The sequence below is a fragment of the Dama dama genome, chromosome 13, assembly GCF_033118175.1.
Source record: "Dama dama isolate Ldn47 chromosome 13, ASM3311817v1, whole genome shotgun sequence".
NCBI classification, from domain to species: domain Eukaryota; kingdom Metazoa; phylum Chordata; class Mammalia; order Artiodactyla; family Cervidae; genus Dama; species Dama dama.
The window spans coordinates 74,951,385-74,968,685 of record NC_083693.1 but is presented as its reverse complement, the minus strand read 5'-3'; the positions used below and the strand labels follow the sequence as shown (position 1 = coordinate 74,968,685).

Here is a 17,301-nt window from a genome sequence, read left to right as displayed (position 1 = left end):
TATTCCAAACTAGGGATTCAGAATAAAAAGAGTTTTCCTGAAATAGTAACAGAAGACTAGTAAACTGAGTCTTAGAGAATACGTGAAAGTTAAAACAGGAAGAGACTACTGACAAGAAAAGTGTTCCGGTCAGAAGAGGAAACGGCACTGGGCCAGGCTGGCGGGCTGATGCTGGAGGAGCCACACCGCCCTCTGCAGACGGGAGGCCCGGAGGCCGTGGGGACGGGGTGTGCGCCTGGATTAGCTGCAGGGTGCTGGCTCCGCAGGGCCGCCGGCCTGCTCCTGCGAGTCTGCCCTACGGCCTTAAAGGCTGTGTCCCCGCTTAGCCATCTCTCCTCCCGCCACCTGGGAGCTAGTCTTAAGACTCAGCGTTAATGAACAGGGCCCATGCTTTTGCCCATGGCAGCATATTAAGGTGGGTTTTGTATACGCAAAGTTATGGAGTTTCACTGGAACCTGGGGGAAAATAAGGGCCTGTGCAGCCACATCGCCTTGAGGAGCTTTACACATGACGGGGCTGACAGGCCGCCTTTGAAGCATCGGTGCCTCCCACAGCTGAGTGTCTGTTTCCCAGGCAAGCAGACGCACCTGTCAACTTTGCAGGCCTTGTACCAGCCACCGTACTCTCCAAAAGACGTCCCATCCTTCTGCTTTCCCTAAATTGCAACACAGAATTTCAAGTAGATAATTATCAACCAATATATTCAGTTTAGAAAACTTCACAAAATAATGTGTTCTTACTTTGCATTCTTCTCTCTCCTCAGCATGCATCCAAATGGGTTTATTTTCATCTATGGAAGAAAAAATAACATGCTATGAATCGAGGCGTAACCGAGTCCACTACGTAGAAGTTGTCAAGTTCCAGCGTCTGCAAGGTTTCTGTTTTGTTTTCCACATGATCCTTCTCAGATATTACTTTTCACAGCAAGAACGGACTAGGCATCACACTGGAGAAAAAGGACTCTGACGGCAGAACCAGACCCAAGAAATAAGAAGGAAATGACCATTTATGCGCCATTCTGTGAACAGAAGGCACGGAATCAAAGGTGCCTACCTAGACAGGGAGGAAACTTTCAAAAACACAGACAAATGCTCACGTCCTTATAAGGAAACTTCCTGTTGTTCACCGACTTGTTTCTCCAAACATTTACTGAACGCCTACTATTTTCTGAGAGCTGGGGATTCACAGATAAAAAAGAAATGACCTCAGTTCTCCAGCACCTAACTGTGAGGCGTGAAAGTGATATTGTCTACTGTGGGCTATTTGATGATGTGTGTTTTGTTTTCTAGCCTCTTTCCCAGCAGGGCCAAAACCGTGCTCCTAGCGAGCTGCAGAAGCTATTAAGAGCTCCCTCAACACAAGCCAAGCTGAATGTCTACAGCAATCCTGATCCTAGCACATCTGGGGTTGTACAGCAACTCTGCTCAGGCTCCAGGGCGCAGAGTCTTTAGCAGAGAGAAGGTATGTTTCTTAGTAGGCCAGTCTCCCCGTGGAGCTTCGGTAAAAAACCCTATAGGAAAATTTTCAATGCTAGAATCTTCACATAACACTTGGACCATTTAGAATTTGAGGAACCTAACATTAAACAAAGTCCAAATAGTAAGATGTTGAGAGAAAAAGTGAAAAAATTATAAATCAACATTCCTTTAAATTTTTCTTAACTTTTGAGAATGCTGACACATACCGTTCACCCAAAACTTCCAAACAACTAATGTACCCCAACACGGCAGGCAAGCAGTCTTACAAGTGAAGGGTATGACATGAAACATGTTTAAGCTACTAGCATAAAGGAAAATAATCAATAGATGTGATTACATGTAAACTGTTGCTTCAACTACACAAATCAGTAAGAAAAAAGGAAGGAGAGACACTAAAAACATTAAAAGACGTATCCGGGTAATGAAATGACAGTGATTCTCCTGTTCCCGTCTCTGCACTTATTTTTGAGGTTTCCTGCAATGAGGACGTATTTCAGGCTCTGGAGAACAAGACCTGTGTCCCCACCCAATCCAACCACTCATAACTTCCTGATCCGGGAGAAGCACTTAGCCTGCAGGGTCCTCGCTCCTAAAATGGAGTAAGGTGTGAGCCACTTCACAGAACTGCTAAGAAAAGTAACATTACAAATTTCAACTTTTTTTCATTGAAAGACTAGTGTACATGGTTAACTACTATCATGATTATTTGGCATGTCATAGGAGAAGAGTAAAGCTAGTTTTAAATACTGGTTTTAAAAGAGTGAATACTCGCACAGAAAAGGAAACCATAAACAAAATTAAAGACAATCTACAGAATGGAAGAAAATATTTGCAAAGGCTGCAACTGACAAGGGATTAATCTCCAAAATATACAAACAGCTCTCACAATTCAGCAACACAAAAGAGAACAAACAACCCAATCAAAAAATGGTCAGAAGACCTAAACAGACATTTCTCCAAAGACGACATAGAGATAAGCAACAGGCACATGAGAAGATGCTCAAGGTCACTAATTATTAGAGCTGTGCAAATCAAAACTACAATGAGGTACCACCTCACACCTGTCAGAATGGCCATCATTAAAGTTTACAAAAGGAAGCGGTGGAGAGGGTGAGGAGAAAAGGAGCCCTCCAACACGGCTGGTGTGAATATAAGTTGGTGCAGCTGCTACAGAAAACAGTATGGGGGTTTCTCAGAAAACTAAAGAGTTACCGTGAGATCCGCAACTCCACTCCGTGCCACATACCCAGAGAAAACTCATTTCAAAAAGATACATGCACCCCTATGTTCAGAGCAGCACTTTTTACAGCAGCCAAAACCTGGAAACAAACCTAATGTCCATCAACAAATGAATGGATGACATATATACAATGGAATACTACTCAGTCATTAGAAAAATAAAGAATGAAATAATGCCATTTGCAGCAACATGGATGCAACTAGAGCGGGTCGTACTAAGTGAATTAAGTCAGAAAGAGAGAGACAAATACCATACGATACCACCCAGAATCTAATTTATGACACAAACGAACCTATCTATGAAACAGAAACAAGACTCACAGACAGGACAGCCTGGGAGCTGCTGATGGGCTGGGGGGAAGCGGAGAGGGAGGCCAGGGCCAGCAGGCGTAAATGATCATAGAGAGGATGGACAAACCGCAAGGCCCTACTGGACAGCACAGAGGCTGAAGGATCTTGTGATAAACCACAGTGGGAAAGATACTTTAAGAAGAATGTATATATGTTCATAACTGAATCATTTTGTTGTAAAGCAGTAATTAACATTTTAATCTATACTTCAATTTAAAAAATAAAGCAAAAAAACAAAGTGAGACCAGCCCAGGAAATTTTGAAAGCAAAGATTAATCAGAGAGCCCTTGACACATCACATATTCTACCTTCACCCCCTCCCACGCCTGCCTCACTTCAAACCACAACAGCCAAGAAGATGTGTAACTGGCACAAGAATCAGTATCTGCATCAGTGGAAAGAAACAGTTCAATACAAAAACCACCCCCACCATTAACCAACAGCAATAAAACCCCTGACTTGATAAAGAATTTAGAATATGACCAATATGACCTTAAGACTTAGTGGTGGGAATAGATGGATTATTCAGTTAGGGGTGCTGGCACAAAAACTGTTTAAATATTTGAAAACATATTTTAAATCTCAATTTAAAAAAAAAAAAAAGACTGAACAGTATTTAAAACTTACTGACACAGCAGTATTCTTGCCTTAAGAACCTCATGAACAGTATAAAAAGGCAACAAGATATGACACTGAAAGATGAACTCCCTATGTCGGGAGGTGCCCAATATGCTACAGGAGATCAGTGGAGAAATAACTCCAGAAAGAATGAAGAGATGGCGCCAAACGAAAACAACGCCCAGCTGTGGATGTGGCTGTAAAGAATATTGCTCAGGAACCTGAATGTTAGGTCCATGAATCCAGGTAAACTGGACATAGTCAAACAGAATGGTAAGAGTGAATATCGCTATTTTAGGATTCAGTGAACTAAAGTCGACCGGAATGGGTAAATTTAATTCAGATGACCATTATATCTACTACTGTGGGCAAGAATCCCTTAGAAGAAACGGAGTATCCCTCTTAGTCAACAAAGGAGTCCAAAATGCAGTACCTGGGTGCAATCTCAACAATGACAGAATGATCTCTGTTCGTTTCCAAGGCAAACTATTCAGTATCACGGTAATCCAAGTCTATGCCCCAACCACTAACGCCGAACTTGAAGTTGAACGAGTCTATGAAGACCTACAAGACTTTCTACAACTTAACACCAAAAAAAGATGTCCTTTTCATCATAGGGGACTGGAATGCAAAAGTAGAAAGTCAAGAGATACCTGGAGTAACAGGCAAGTTTGGCCTTGGAGTACAAAATGAAGCAGGGCAAAGGCGAACAGTTTTGCCAAGAGAACGCACTGGTCATAGCAAAAACCCTCTTCCAACAACACAAGGGACAACTCTACACATGGACATCACCAGAAGGTCAATATTGAAAACAGACTGATTATATTCTTTACAGCCAAGATGGAGAAGCTCTATACAGTTGGCAAAAACAAGACCGGGAGCTGACTGTGGCTCAGATCATGAACTCCTTATTGCCAAATTCAGACTTCAATTGAAGAAAGTAGGGAAAACCACTAGGCCATTCATGTATGACCTAAATCAAATTCTTTACGATTATACAGTGGAGGTGACAAACAGATTCAAGGGATCAGGTCTGATAGATAGGGTGCCTGAAAAACTATGGATGGAGGTTTTAACAGTGTACAGGAGGTGATGATCAAAACCATCCGAAGAAGAAGAAATGCAAAAAGGCAAAATGGTTGTCTGAGGAGGCCTTACAAATAGCTGAGAAAAGAAGAAAAGCCAAATGCAAAGGAGAAAAGGAAAGATACACCCATTTGAATGCAGAGTTCCAAAGAATAGCAAGGAGAGATAAGGAAGCCTGCCTCAGCGATCAATGCAAAGAAATAGAGGAAAACAATAGAATGGGAAAGACTAGAGATCTCTTCAAGAAAATGAGAGATACCAAGGGAACATGTCATGCAAAGATGGGCACAATAAAGGACAGAAATGGTATGAACCTAACAGAAGCAGAAAATATTAAGAAGAAGTGGCAAGAATACACAGAAAAACTATACAAAAAAGGTATTAATGACCCAGATAACCATGATGATGTGATCACTCACCTAGAGCCAGACATCCTGGAATGCAAAGTCAAGTGAGTCTTAGGAAGCATCACTACAAACAAAGCTAGTGGAGGTGATAGAATTCTAGCTGAGCTATTTCAAATCTTAAAAGATGATGCTGTTATCATCACGAGGAGACCAAACTGCTGCACTCAATATGCCAGCAAATTTGGAAAACTCAGCAGTGGCCACAGGACTGGAAAAGGTCAGTTTTCATTCCAAACACAAAGAAAGGCAATGCCAAAGAAACTTCAAACTACCGCACAATTGCACTCATCTCACATGCTAGCAAAATAATGCTCAAAATTCTCCAAGCCAGGCTTCAACAGTACGTGAATGTGAACTTCCAGATGTTCAAGCTGGATTTAGAAAAGGCAGAGGAACCAGATATCAAACTGCCAACATCCACTGGATCATTGAAAAACCAAGAGATCCAGAAAAACATCTATTTCTGCTTCACTGACTATGACAAACTCTTTGACTGTGTGGAGCACAATAAACTGTGGAAAATTCTTAGAGATGGGAATGCCAGACCACCTGACCTGCCTCCTGAGAAACCTGCATGCAGGTCAGGAAGCAACAGTTAGAACTGGACATGGAACAACAGACTGGTTCCAAATTGGGAAAGGAGTACATCAAGGCTGTATATTGTCACTCTTCTTATTAAACTTACATGCAGAATACATCAGGCAAAATGCCTGGCTGAATGAAGCACAAGTTGGAATCAAGATTTCCGGGAGAAATATCAATAACCTCAGATAGGCAGATGACACCACCCTTATGGCAGAAAGTGAAGAGGACCTAAACAGCCTTTTGATGAAAGTGGAAGAGGAGAGGGGAAAACGCAACATTCAAAAACCTAAGATCATGGAATCTAGTCCCATCACTTCATGGCAAATAGATGAGGAAACAATGGAAAAAGTAACAGACTTTTATTTTCCTGGTCTCCAAAAATCACTGCAGATGGTGACTGCAGCCAGGAAATTAAGATACTTGCTCCTTGGAAGGAAAGTTATGACCAACCTAGATAGCATATTAAAAAGCAGAGATATTACTTTGCCAACAAAGGTCCATCTAGTCAAAGCTATGGTTTTCCAGTAGTCATGTATGGATGTGAGAGATGGACCATAAAGGAAGCTGAGTGCCAAAGAACTGATGCTTTTGAACTGTGGTGTTGGAGAAGACTCCTGAGAGTCCCTTGGGCAGCCAGGGACCAAACCAGTCAGTCCGAAAGATCAGTCCTGAATATTCATTGGAAGGACTGCTGAAGCTGAAACTCCAACACTTTGGCCACGTGATGCAAAGAACTGACTCACTGGAAAAGACCCTGATGCTGGGAAAGAATGAAGGCAAGAGGAGAAGGGGACAACAGAGGATGAGATGCCTGGATGGCATCACCGACTCGATGGACATGAGTCTGAGCAAGCTTCTGGAGTTGGTGATGGACAGGGAGGCCTGGTGTGCTGCAGTCCATGGGGTTGCAAAGAGTCGGCCACGACTGAGAGACTGAACTGAACCAACACTGTTGTTTACCGACGTTTTAGCTATATGTACTAATCTAATCCTACTGTCAGACAAGAATCCAGCTCAGTTAGGAGAACTGGATTTCCTGACAAGGAACCGGGTCGTGCGCATCAGTGCTGCACCAGAGGAAAGGCCTGTGGCCTGAGAGGAAAGGCCTGTGGCCTGAGAGCCACGCCCCGCGGCCCCTCCGGGCACACCTGCAGCTTTCTGTCCTCTGTTCTAACGTCTGTGTGCAGGGTGAATCCAAGCACCGAAAAACCGCTTCTGACTAGAACCCAAGTAACTGGACTCCATGCTACTACTTTCAGTAGAGAGAAGTTACAATCACCAGGGAAGTTAGCAGACCACTTCCCTGAGTAAAACTTATCTGAAGCAGCCTTAAGCTGATGACCTGGAATCAACCCAAACCCAGCAAGGCTTCTGCTGTGAGAGGACACGACACGGAAGCTCTCTGTGGACCGTGAAGTCCGGGGAGGTGAGCTATGATCCAGTAAGGGCCTGAGGCAGACAGAGTCCATTTCCAGAATGACAAGCCTGGGGCATTACTACCTTCTGGCAGTAAAACAGACTTAGACTGCTCCTCTTGCTGACAGAGAAAAACTAATACACTTCTCAAAAGGTTTTCAAAAGTGCTTTCCAGAAATTCTCCATAAAAGGAAGTATTTATTAACCATACCTCTTCCCCACGAATCCTAAGGTTTCTAACACACTGGTAACAACTGTCCACATTCTCAACCCCTCTTGTCACGGCCACTGAAGGGGGAAAGATGCCTCACGTAACATACAGATACTGTTTTACTGAGCAGTTAAAAGTCTGACAAAATATTTATTCCAAAACTGTGTATTAAGCACCTACAATACTTTAAGGAATATGAAGGAGACAGGCCTCAGCTCCTTACGGCCGTCAGACAGTCCGGCAGGACTGGGACAGGCGGAGGATCTGCATTTCTGACAGGTCCCAGGTGGTGCTGGAGCTGCTGGGTTCCTGCCGGCACTCTGAACCACTGGACGACAGAACAATTCAAGAAAGCAGCCAAGGACTCCAGGGAGGAACCCTGGAGTTACTGCATCCAGGCTGTACCTAACGCAAGCGCAGACTCGGGTGAGGGCAACCTGGAAACACGTGAGGCAGGTGGGCCATCCCCAAGACTGTGATGACCTGGGTATTACTGAGTTTTAAGCTGGAAATCCCTATGTTTAACACACCCTACAGCTGCATCTGCTTAGAAACAAAAGTGCACCTCTTACCATCCACTGAACCAAACTCCCTTTCGTGTGCGCGAGTGAGGATCTCTTTGTACAGGGTTTCTGCTTGCTTGAATTTTCCTTGCTTCAGGTAGCAGGAAGCCTTAAAATAAAAAAAGCACTTACTACTCTTCAAACGTCAGGGAAGCACACATTCTCATCTACCAGTTACACTATGAAACAGCGCTTAAGCTTCAGGAAGAAAGGAATCTGTCTACAGAGCTGACCTTCTGTCAACATACCAGGTTATTTTTTGTTTTGGCCACATTGGGGTCATCAGGACCCAGTTTTGTCTGGTAGATCTCGAGGGCTCTCTGATAATAATATTCCACTTCTTCGTACTTGCCCTGGTTCTGGCACAGTAGAGCCAAGTTATTTAACTGCTTGGCGACATCTGGGTGGTCCTTTCCCAAAACCTAGGAATGAAAAGTAGCATCAGAGACACTTGTTGTTTCACAGGGTACCATCCAACCCAGTCCCTGCCCTGCCACGAGAAGGCTCCTCCTAAGAATCAAGAGGACTGCGCCTTGCTTCCAGGCTTATGACACTTAAACAGCCACCCACACAGTAGAAAAATCACTTAACCAGCCTTTGTTGAGTCGTCTTCTCGGGGGAGGGAGGAAGCTGTGCTGATTTCCTTCCCAAGCTTTGGAGTCTTGAATCCTTACAACAATCCTACATGGTAGGTAATATTACGGACATTCTGAAGATGAAGAAACTGGATTTTATAAAGGCTATCTAATATGACTGCCAAGTTCTAAACAAGCCCAAATTCACACTCAGGCCTTCCTGACTCTAACGGGATTACACTCATTCCTGTGAAGAACAGCCTCAAAGGGAACTCCCAGCTCCTCAACTAACATCCTACGCATCCCCTCTTTAAAACCAGATTCTGTGACCACAAACCAGGCCCCTCACACTTCACTCAAATGTGCTGTCCCAGACACACGACACTCTTCTCCCAGCCCTACCCAGCTCCCCACCCCCACCACCAACTCATCCTGCAGGTCTCAGGTCCCCTCAGAAGGGACCTCCTTGTATCCAATTTAAGGGAACCGTGAGTCCGTCCCCACCCAGTTAACTCACAAGCACATCACTTGCGTTTTTTTCTTTCTTTGCTAGTATCACTACTCAAAACTCTCATTTATCGATTTAGTTCTTTATCGCCTGACTCTCCCCTATTAAAATGCAAGCCTCAGAGTGCTTTGTCTCAGTGTCTAGATGCAATGTTATCTCAGCACCTACAAAGGTGCTGGCACACAGGTGGATGAATAAACATGAACTTCCCCCTTAGGACCTGAACAAGCCTTCGGTCTTGCCCAGTGCCCTTACCTGTGCAGCCGCCTCTCCTGACCTCTGCACTGCCCTCTTCTCCCTGGCTGGGAAGCCCTGAGACTCGGCTCCAGACCGAGCGACGGCGGGAGGCCACGTCAGCACAGCCCCAGCCCCGGGCCTGGAGGAGCTGCTGCTCTGCACCCTCCCCGAGCTCTCGGCCAGAAGCCAGCGTCTGCCTGGCGGGCCGTGCGCCCAGGGAAGAGGCTGTGGCTGATTCGAAATGATCACCTCTAACCAAGTGAGGGTCCCCAAGTCCTCAATAAACATTTGCCAGATGCGTGAATGAGAGCAAATAAACACAAAAGAACCTAAGAGAACGTCATCTAGAGTTCATAATCCGCAACGTGATACATCTGTGGTTCTCCCTGATTTTAACCCCAGCCCACTCAAAACCTGAGTGGATAAATAAAAAATAAAATAAAAATAATTTTATTTCTTAATAAATATCACGCAAATGACAGCATGGACAAAACTTGACCTGTATAATTTGATAATGAGCTTCTTCTCATTTTCTTTTCCCCAAGTCCTTGCCATTATGACTCGAAATTAAATGATTAATCTCTCAATATCAATGATAAATAATATTTGATAATATGATAACATTTGATAACAATGACACACACAAATTAAATTATCATGGCGTGGACCTGCCCAGTGTCTGCAACATTTGAATACACAGTTATATGGAGTACTGTGGAAACTAACAAGATCCATTTTTAAAATACCTAATCACTATAAACTGTACTAACTCACAGTAAACATCCATGACGCTGACTGAATCTCTAGTTCTGAGTTACTTTTTAGTTCTCAAAAGAAAAGCTACTGCATTAAGTTTCATAAGCATATTTGGTGACTGTTTAATTTTCACATTTTTCTTCATGATAGGCACGTGCCCCACTGTAAATGAAATGCCCCATGCCTGGCACTCACAGGCCTCAGAAATTCCTTCCTCAGCCGAGTCACTTTAGGCCACTCTAGGCCTCAGGCTGGAAGGGCCTAGAACTCAAGGCTCCACCCTCTGCACCCCTACCCCACCAAGACTCCCAGGCAGGGCCCATCGGCTGTGTCTCAGACTGCACACCAGAATGAAGGGCTTATTTTCGGTATATGGCCAGTGAGGATGTATCACCATGGTCCGATCTCAAAATGTAGAGTGAATTATTTAAAAGCATAAAGCGTGGCGTTCCGGGAACAAGGACCATCCTGGGCGCACCTTCTCTCTGATCTCCAGGGCTCTCTTACACAGCGGCTCGGCTTCTTTGTACTTCCCTCTTTTGCCATAGAGCACTGCGAGGTTGTTCAGAGTTGCTGCCACCTACCAACACAGGAAACCAGGAAGAACGGTAAACGCCAGGCTGAGGGGACGTCAGACGTCACACACACACAATCCCCAGTGCGTGATGGAAGTGCTCTCCAGCCGACTTCACTCAAGAGGCGAGAGAGCAACATCACTTTCCAGTGGGTCATAAAGTAACACCACAGGCCATTACACAAATCAGTATGATCTTGATTCTTTTTTAAAATTTCACTTGGAAGCCACAAAACCAACCAAAATAGATCTATGTGCAAATGTAACCAGATTTTAATAAAAAGACAATACAAAATTTTTAGGAAAAAATTTATAGAAGTACATGCAATTTGATTCAGGATCAAAAACACCGTACGTGATCCATTTGAGGTGGGTGATCAACAGAAGTGCACGCTGAAACCTGCTAACTGCGAGTCACCCACACGGAGCTCATCACTGGCTCCGAGCGAGGAAGTCCTACCTGTGCCATCCAGTCAAAGGGCAGCTCTTAAATCTTCCCTGTTGAGTTTAACAGTGAAATGAGTTGGGTAAAAAAAATGTATTAGGGACAGTAAAATTTGAAAAGGATGGAAGAACCAGTATACAAACCGCAGGATGATCTTTGCCCAGAGTTTTCTCACGGATGGCCAAGGCATCGTTCAGTAGGTTAGCTGCATCTTTATATTTATTCTGGTCTCTAAATTAAAAAACACACAATTATATGTTTAGACGCTGCTCACTACATCTTTTTGAAATGCAATTCTGGAACTAAGGAAATAAAAATTAAGTTTCAGTTATGAAAAAAAATTAAAAGTTAGCTATTAAAAAAAAGTTAGCTATTAAAAGCACTCCTAATGTAGGAGAGAAAAGACTCCCTCAACAAGCACGTTGGCAAGGAGAGCTGGGAATCGGGTCTGCTAAGCTAGACTGCTGGGACAATACCGCCCCGTGTGCCGAGGGGTCTGCATGTGCCCGCTGCCCGCACAGGTGAGTGTGGCCGTACAGACCATGCAGGCAGGCAGAACGGATCCGGCTGCAGGCCGCGTGGCCTGGCGTGTCACATGGCCTCCTCAACCAGCCTGCTGCAAGGAAGGACGGGACTCACAGAGCTGCCCTAAGAAGCCAATGACTTGCCAAAGCAGCAGCTCAGGACGATGCGCGCACACAGACAGGGCTGTACCCGCGGACACAGGGCGGGGCGGAGGGGCCCGCTGACGGCGGAGAGACAGTAGCAGCTCGGGCCCAGCCCGGCCCCGGCAGCCTAAGTGTGACCAACCGACCAACCGATGGATGGGCTGCACACCGGTCACGCGCCGTGTGAGAGAGACTAAGCACACACGCTGCCCCAGCGCCAGGACAGCCGCCCAGCGAGGTTCTTTCTGCCCGCGCCGCCCTGCGGAAGGACGGAAGCTTCCGGGTCCTTACAGTGCGCTGACTCCTCTGAGTAACTAAAGTTTTTCTTTTATATTAAACTTACATTATCATCTTACACTGTGTTATATTATTAACATCTTATATTAAACTGACTCAAACTTTCTGTGAAAGTCAGCAGGTATGAAACAGTGTTTCAAAAACTAGCAGACCCAGTTAAACATAACAGCCACAGCCATCTCCCAGTTGTGAGTGAAATGGGATGAAGAAGGTATACTTAGAGCTGCTCTAAGACTATGACCTGTCGTAAAATGTCAGGGACTATCAATCAGCCAAGAGGGCGGTCACACCAAGAGCAAGAACCCCAAACCACAGCTGGAACCAGTTAGAAACCTGGCCCTTCCCCACATCCGCTGAATCAGAAACGCTTGGGGTGGGGTGGGGCTCAGCACGCATTCCACAAGCCCATCCAAAAATTCAAACTCAAATGAAAACCAATGCACACCTTGCCAGCATTAAAATAAATCTGAGTACAGAAGTGGGCAAGATCACAGAATTTTCACAGAAGGCCCAAATGACTAAAAACGTAGAATCGCAGAACACAGATTAACACACAAAGCTGTCTGTCTCTGTAATAAAGAGCAGGAGATGACCAGCCCCGCACTAGGCTGGCGACGGTCGCCGAGGGTGAGCGGACACCACCTTCCTGAGCACTTGGGCAATCTGTATCAAGAAGCGTGTAAGGTGTAGACTCGTACCGCTCAGGAATCGACACTGAAAAAAATTCAAAATCTTCTGTGCAAAACTTGAGCAAAAGATGTTCATCAGTATAATATTAATACCCCTCCCCCAAAAAGCTTAAGATTAGATGTCTCTTAATAGAACAAAGTTGAAATAGTGAGTTACGGTTCAGCTTTAGGACTCAGTATTGAATACAATATGAACAGAGATGTAGCTGCTATTTCCAAACATTTTGCTGACATGAGTAAACTCTCACACTACAGTACCAAGAGAAAAGAGGAGAGGCCATCGAATTCCTAGCACATCTATGTGACCACGCGTTCTACGTACAACGAATCCCAGTCACGTTCTACATGCATTTTTCACCTAACTCATTCACAATAAAAATACCTAGGATTAGCCAGAAACATTCTCTCTCTGGATGGTTGACTGCTGTCTCTTCACAGACCCTCTGGCTCCTGTCTGCGCCCCGCTCAGGTGCCCAGCTCCAGCCCCAGCAGACCCTGCAGCCCGGCCCCCGGGCCGCTCTGAGCTCCAGTCCCCCACAACTCTCTTCTGAGACCCGGCCGCTGGGCACAGGCACGTTCCGGCACATGCCCTGCAGCCCCATCGCCTCCTCCCACCACACTGCCGCTGCTCTGCCCCATGGGAAGCAGGAGTAAGTCCCCAACACATCCTGCAAGGTCCCAGAAAGCACTCGCACCCCTCCACTAGGCCTCCCCAATCCTCTCAAGTAGAAGGCATCTCTCCATTCCATCAACACTTCTGTGTGATTTTATTATTAATTGGCCATGCTGCAAGGCCTGCGAGATTTTAGTCCCCCGACCAAGGACTGAACCTGGGCCCTGGCAGTGAAAGCACTGAGAACTAAACACTGGACTGCCGCGGAATCCCGACACCTGTGTTATTTTATTAACGACAGTCTCCTTGCTTCTGTAACTACACATGAACATAACCAGCCTATTCTCTAAACAAGGTTCTAAGTTCCTTGAGAAACATTTAGGTGATGCTATCTATTTCATTCACACTGCCACGTAACGTCCCATTTCACAAACCTAAGGGCTCCGGACAACACCTTCAGTCTAGTGGCCACTTAGCAGAGATGCAAACTGATTTCTGACTTCCAATTCAGTATCCTGGTTTCTCCTTGAGAACAGGTGTTATGTGTTCATCTGTACAGCCTCACAAGAACCAGCCCAAAGTTTTACACACACTTGGGTCTCAAAAATGTCTGCTGAGCTGTAAACAATCAAGCTAGTAAAAAAACAGGATGCAGCTCCCTGAAACCCACCACGCCAGTGCGGCCGCCGCAGACCAGTCCTGTCCTGGGAGTGACGGCCCCTCCTGAGGTCCCCACTCATCCGGCCTGCTCCACTTCAGCTCAGCTCAGCAAAGGGCTCTGGTGGACCACTGCCCCAGGCCACAGGCAAACTACTCAGCCTCATTCAGTAAGTTCATCAAGGGCTTCTCAGTTAGGAAACATGCTCAAGGATGTAACTCAAGGCAGAGACCAGACAACTGGGTCCTCAACCTCAAGGAATCAGGATTCCAGAAGAGATGACAAAATTCAAACAAGCATGCCAAGCACAGAGCAGGAGCTATGAGAGAGGCGGGGTCAAGGGAGGTGGGGCCCACAGGGGACGGGCGCGGAGCCCTGGAGCCGGGAAGGAGAGCTGACGGGGATCAGAGAGGTGGGGAGACAGGCAGGAGGAGCAGGGGGCTGTTCTGGGCACAGGGAGCCTGGTACACCAAGTACTGCGGGGAAAAACAGCCAACAGCCTCGTGCAGCCTGAGGGAAGGAGGCCGGCCTGGGCGCTGCAGGCAGCATCCGCTCTACGGGGTGATGCCCCTGCCAGAGAGCGGCTCCGTGTTCTGAACGAGAACCCCCGGCTGTTCTGAAGACAAACGGATGGTGAGGCTGGAGAAGCAGCTCATAGCAGTTTATAAAAACACATTCTTGGGGCAAGTTCATTAAAAACGTCATCCAGGTGAAGAGAAGAGGATAGAAGGAGAGTACTCGCCTGTACACCAAGGCCAGGATGTTCAGCATGGTGGCCACGTCGGGGTGGTCGTGGCCCGAGGTCTTCTCCAGGTCCTCCAGGGCCTGCTTGCAGAGCGGCACAGCCACCTCGTAGCGGCCCTGCGAGGCGTACTGGATGACCAGGTTGTGCAGGGTGCGTAGCCGCGCGGGGATCTCGTAGCCGCCCTGCTGCGCGGCCGCCGCGGCGCTGCTGTGCTGCTGCTGGACTGCGGGGAGAGGCCCGGTCAGACGCGGAGGCCGGCGGGGCCTGCAACCACAGCGTCCCCTGCAGCCTGCCGTGGCGGCTGAGGGGGTGCCGCCCCCCGCACCACACAGCCAGGCTGCCGCGGCCCCAGAAGGACCCCCCCCTCCTCTGCGCGCTGAGGACCCAGACCGCGGGGGAACTGGTGGTGCACACCCTTTAGAGGGGCCCGCCGAACACGCGACTCTATCTCAGAGAAGGCGAGCCGCGAGGCAGTCTGGGTGTATGTTCGCGCTCTTGCGGGGCGGGCTGCAAGCACGCCAGCACCCACTAATAACAGCAACTACCCCCAAGAGGAGAGGCCACCTCCCACCCACCGGCCGCCGCTCACACACCACTCCCAACTCACTTCCTTGACCGGGTTCGTCATCATCATTTGGGAAGAGGTCATCCAAAGGTTCCTTGGTGGAATCAGCGTCTTTGTCCTCCTGTGAAACCAACCCAGGACAGTATTATTTTCCCAAATATTATAAAAGCTGCGCTGGATATCTTTGACATAAATTTCATTTTAATTAAAAATAGAAAAGACAGTTCCCTTTCCAGATCAAATCTAGGATTAGCCACAATTTGCTTTGTCCATCGGTTCAGGGAAGAGCAGTGAGTGGAACGCCTGCCGGCCTGAACTCAAAGTGCCTGTGCAGGCTGGAGCCGCAAACAGCCCACGAGCGCCCCTGTGTCTGAGCCGCCGCCCGGGCCCCAGGAAGTGCAAGGAGCAGGGAGCGCTTTCTCACCGTGCTTGGAAGGAAGTGATTAACTGGCCAATCTCCGAGGACCGCGGGACTGGCGGGCTGGACACCCCCTCCCCACCCAGCACCACACGGGACCCTCAAGAGCAGTGCAACAGCCTGTGGCTGTGTCCCCCCAAGATGAGCCCGCAAGTAAAGAGTGATCAGATGGCGGGGTGGACAGACAGCAGCTCAACCCGGTGAGAACTCGGCCTCATCCCGGCACAGACGGACACCAGGCTCCTCTGGAGAGGACACCGAGAGGCACACACCACTTTTCCAACACTCCCGTCTAGGACGCACAATCCAAATACACTCATGAGGAAACACTAGACAAATCCAAACTGAGGGACAACTCGTGACGTAACAGGCCTATATTCTTCAAGAATACCAATGTCGTGGAAGACAAAGACGGACTTTCTTCTCCCTGTGAAAGGACCTGTCCCCGATGAAAGATGACTGAAAGGGCGTGACCACCATGTGCAATGTGTGGTCCTGAGCGGGATCCTGGATGAGTGGGAAGCGCCACCATCGACTGTGCAGAGATCAGGAGCGAACGTGGACTCTGGGCTGCAGAGGAGAGGGGACACGGCACCCCGTTCAGCCTCCTGAGTCGCCCTGGCCCCCACAGAAGACCCCTCGGGCTAGTGAGGCACCCCGGCAGCTCGAGGAGGAGCAGGACAGGGCAGGAGCATCACCACAGGAGCACCTGAAAGGGGAGGCGGGGCTGGCTCACTGCATCTCTGCTCCAAGCCAGACATGTTTCCAAATACTAAGTTTTAAACGTCTCTGAATCTGAGAGAGCAGCTTTCCGCTGCTCAGTGTTACCTCGTTTTCCAGGTGAATCAGCTACTCTATCCTTATTCCCACAGCAGCCTACAGGAGTGTCTTTTAAATCAAAACATCAGCTGCTCCTGATTTAGAGATGCAAGAAAGAAGTACAGCAAGTCTAATGAAACAGGGCGCTCTGGACCAACCGTGCCCCAAATCATGCCGAAGCCGCAACCCCGCGTGACGGCATCTGGAGACGGGGCTCTGGGAGGGAACCGGTTAGAAACATCACGAGGCTGAGCCCTGGAGCGGGCCCTGAGACACCAGAGCGAGCTCCCCCCGCGCCATGCCCCCACCCCATGGTGTGAGAGCACAGTGAGAGGGCAGCTGTCTGAAAGCGGGGACGAGTCCTCCCCAGAAACCAGGCGTGCTGGCACCCTCATCTCTGACTCCCCACTTCCAGACCTACGACAAAACTCATGGTCTGTGGTTTAAGCCACCTAGTCCATGGTATTTTGCACGGCAGCCCAAGCTAAGACAGAGTAAGTGCAGGTCTGCTGGTGCAATGCACAAACTATTCTAACAGACAGGATGCAGGCTCAGACAGGAGACACAAACGCAGAACTCAACAGCATACAGATTACGTAGTGATCACGCCTAGAACTATAGAGACAGTAAACAACCCTTAGCCCCACACACAGTGTGAAACCCTGGACTGGACGCTAAAGTGGAGAAGGGGCACTGAAGAAGGACTGGGATTCAAACAAAGGCTGTGGTTTGTTCACAGCGATGCAACAGCGGTGCCTTCCCACTTCTAACACATGCAC

At 47.6% G+C, this 17,301-nt stretch overlaps 1 protein-coding gene across 14 annotated transcripts in view; it reads right to left on the bottom strand.

The window, feature by feature from the left end:
* The window catches only part of KLC1 (kinesin light chain 1), a 63,454-nt gene that overhangs the window by 22,390 nt on the left and 23,763 nt on the right, over positions 1 to 17,301 (bottom strand). For 13 of the 14 annotated variants that reach the window (XR_009695484.1, XM_061159513.1, XM_061159514.1 and 10 more), the window contains exons 4-11: positions 15,328 to 15,406; positions 14,718 to 14,943; positions 11,194 to 11,281; positions 10,510 to 10,611; positions 8,204 to 8,377; positions 7,965 to 8,064; positions 742 to 791; positions 589 to 656 (exon numbers count right to left, since the gene is read on the bottom strand). Coding sequence is in view for 12 of the 14 variants with exons in the window: in XM_061159513.1 (XP_061015496.1) it covers positions 589 to 656; positions 742 to 791; positions 7,965 to 8,064; positions 8,204 to 8,377; positions 10,510 to 10,611; positions 11,194 to 11,281; positions 14,718 to 14,943; positions 15,328 to 15,406 (887 nt within the window). In the remaining 2 variants the exon portion in view is untranslated. Of the gene's footprint in view, positions 1 to 588; positions 657 to 741; positions 792 to 7,964; positions 8,065 to 8,203; positions 8,378 to 10,509; positions 10,612 to 11,065; positions 11,104 to 11,193; positions 11,282 to 14,717; positions 14,944 to 15,327; positions 15,407 to 17,301 lie in introns of those variants that run through there. The other variant, XR_009695485.1, reaches the window with a different exon arrangement.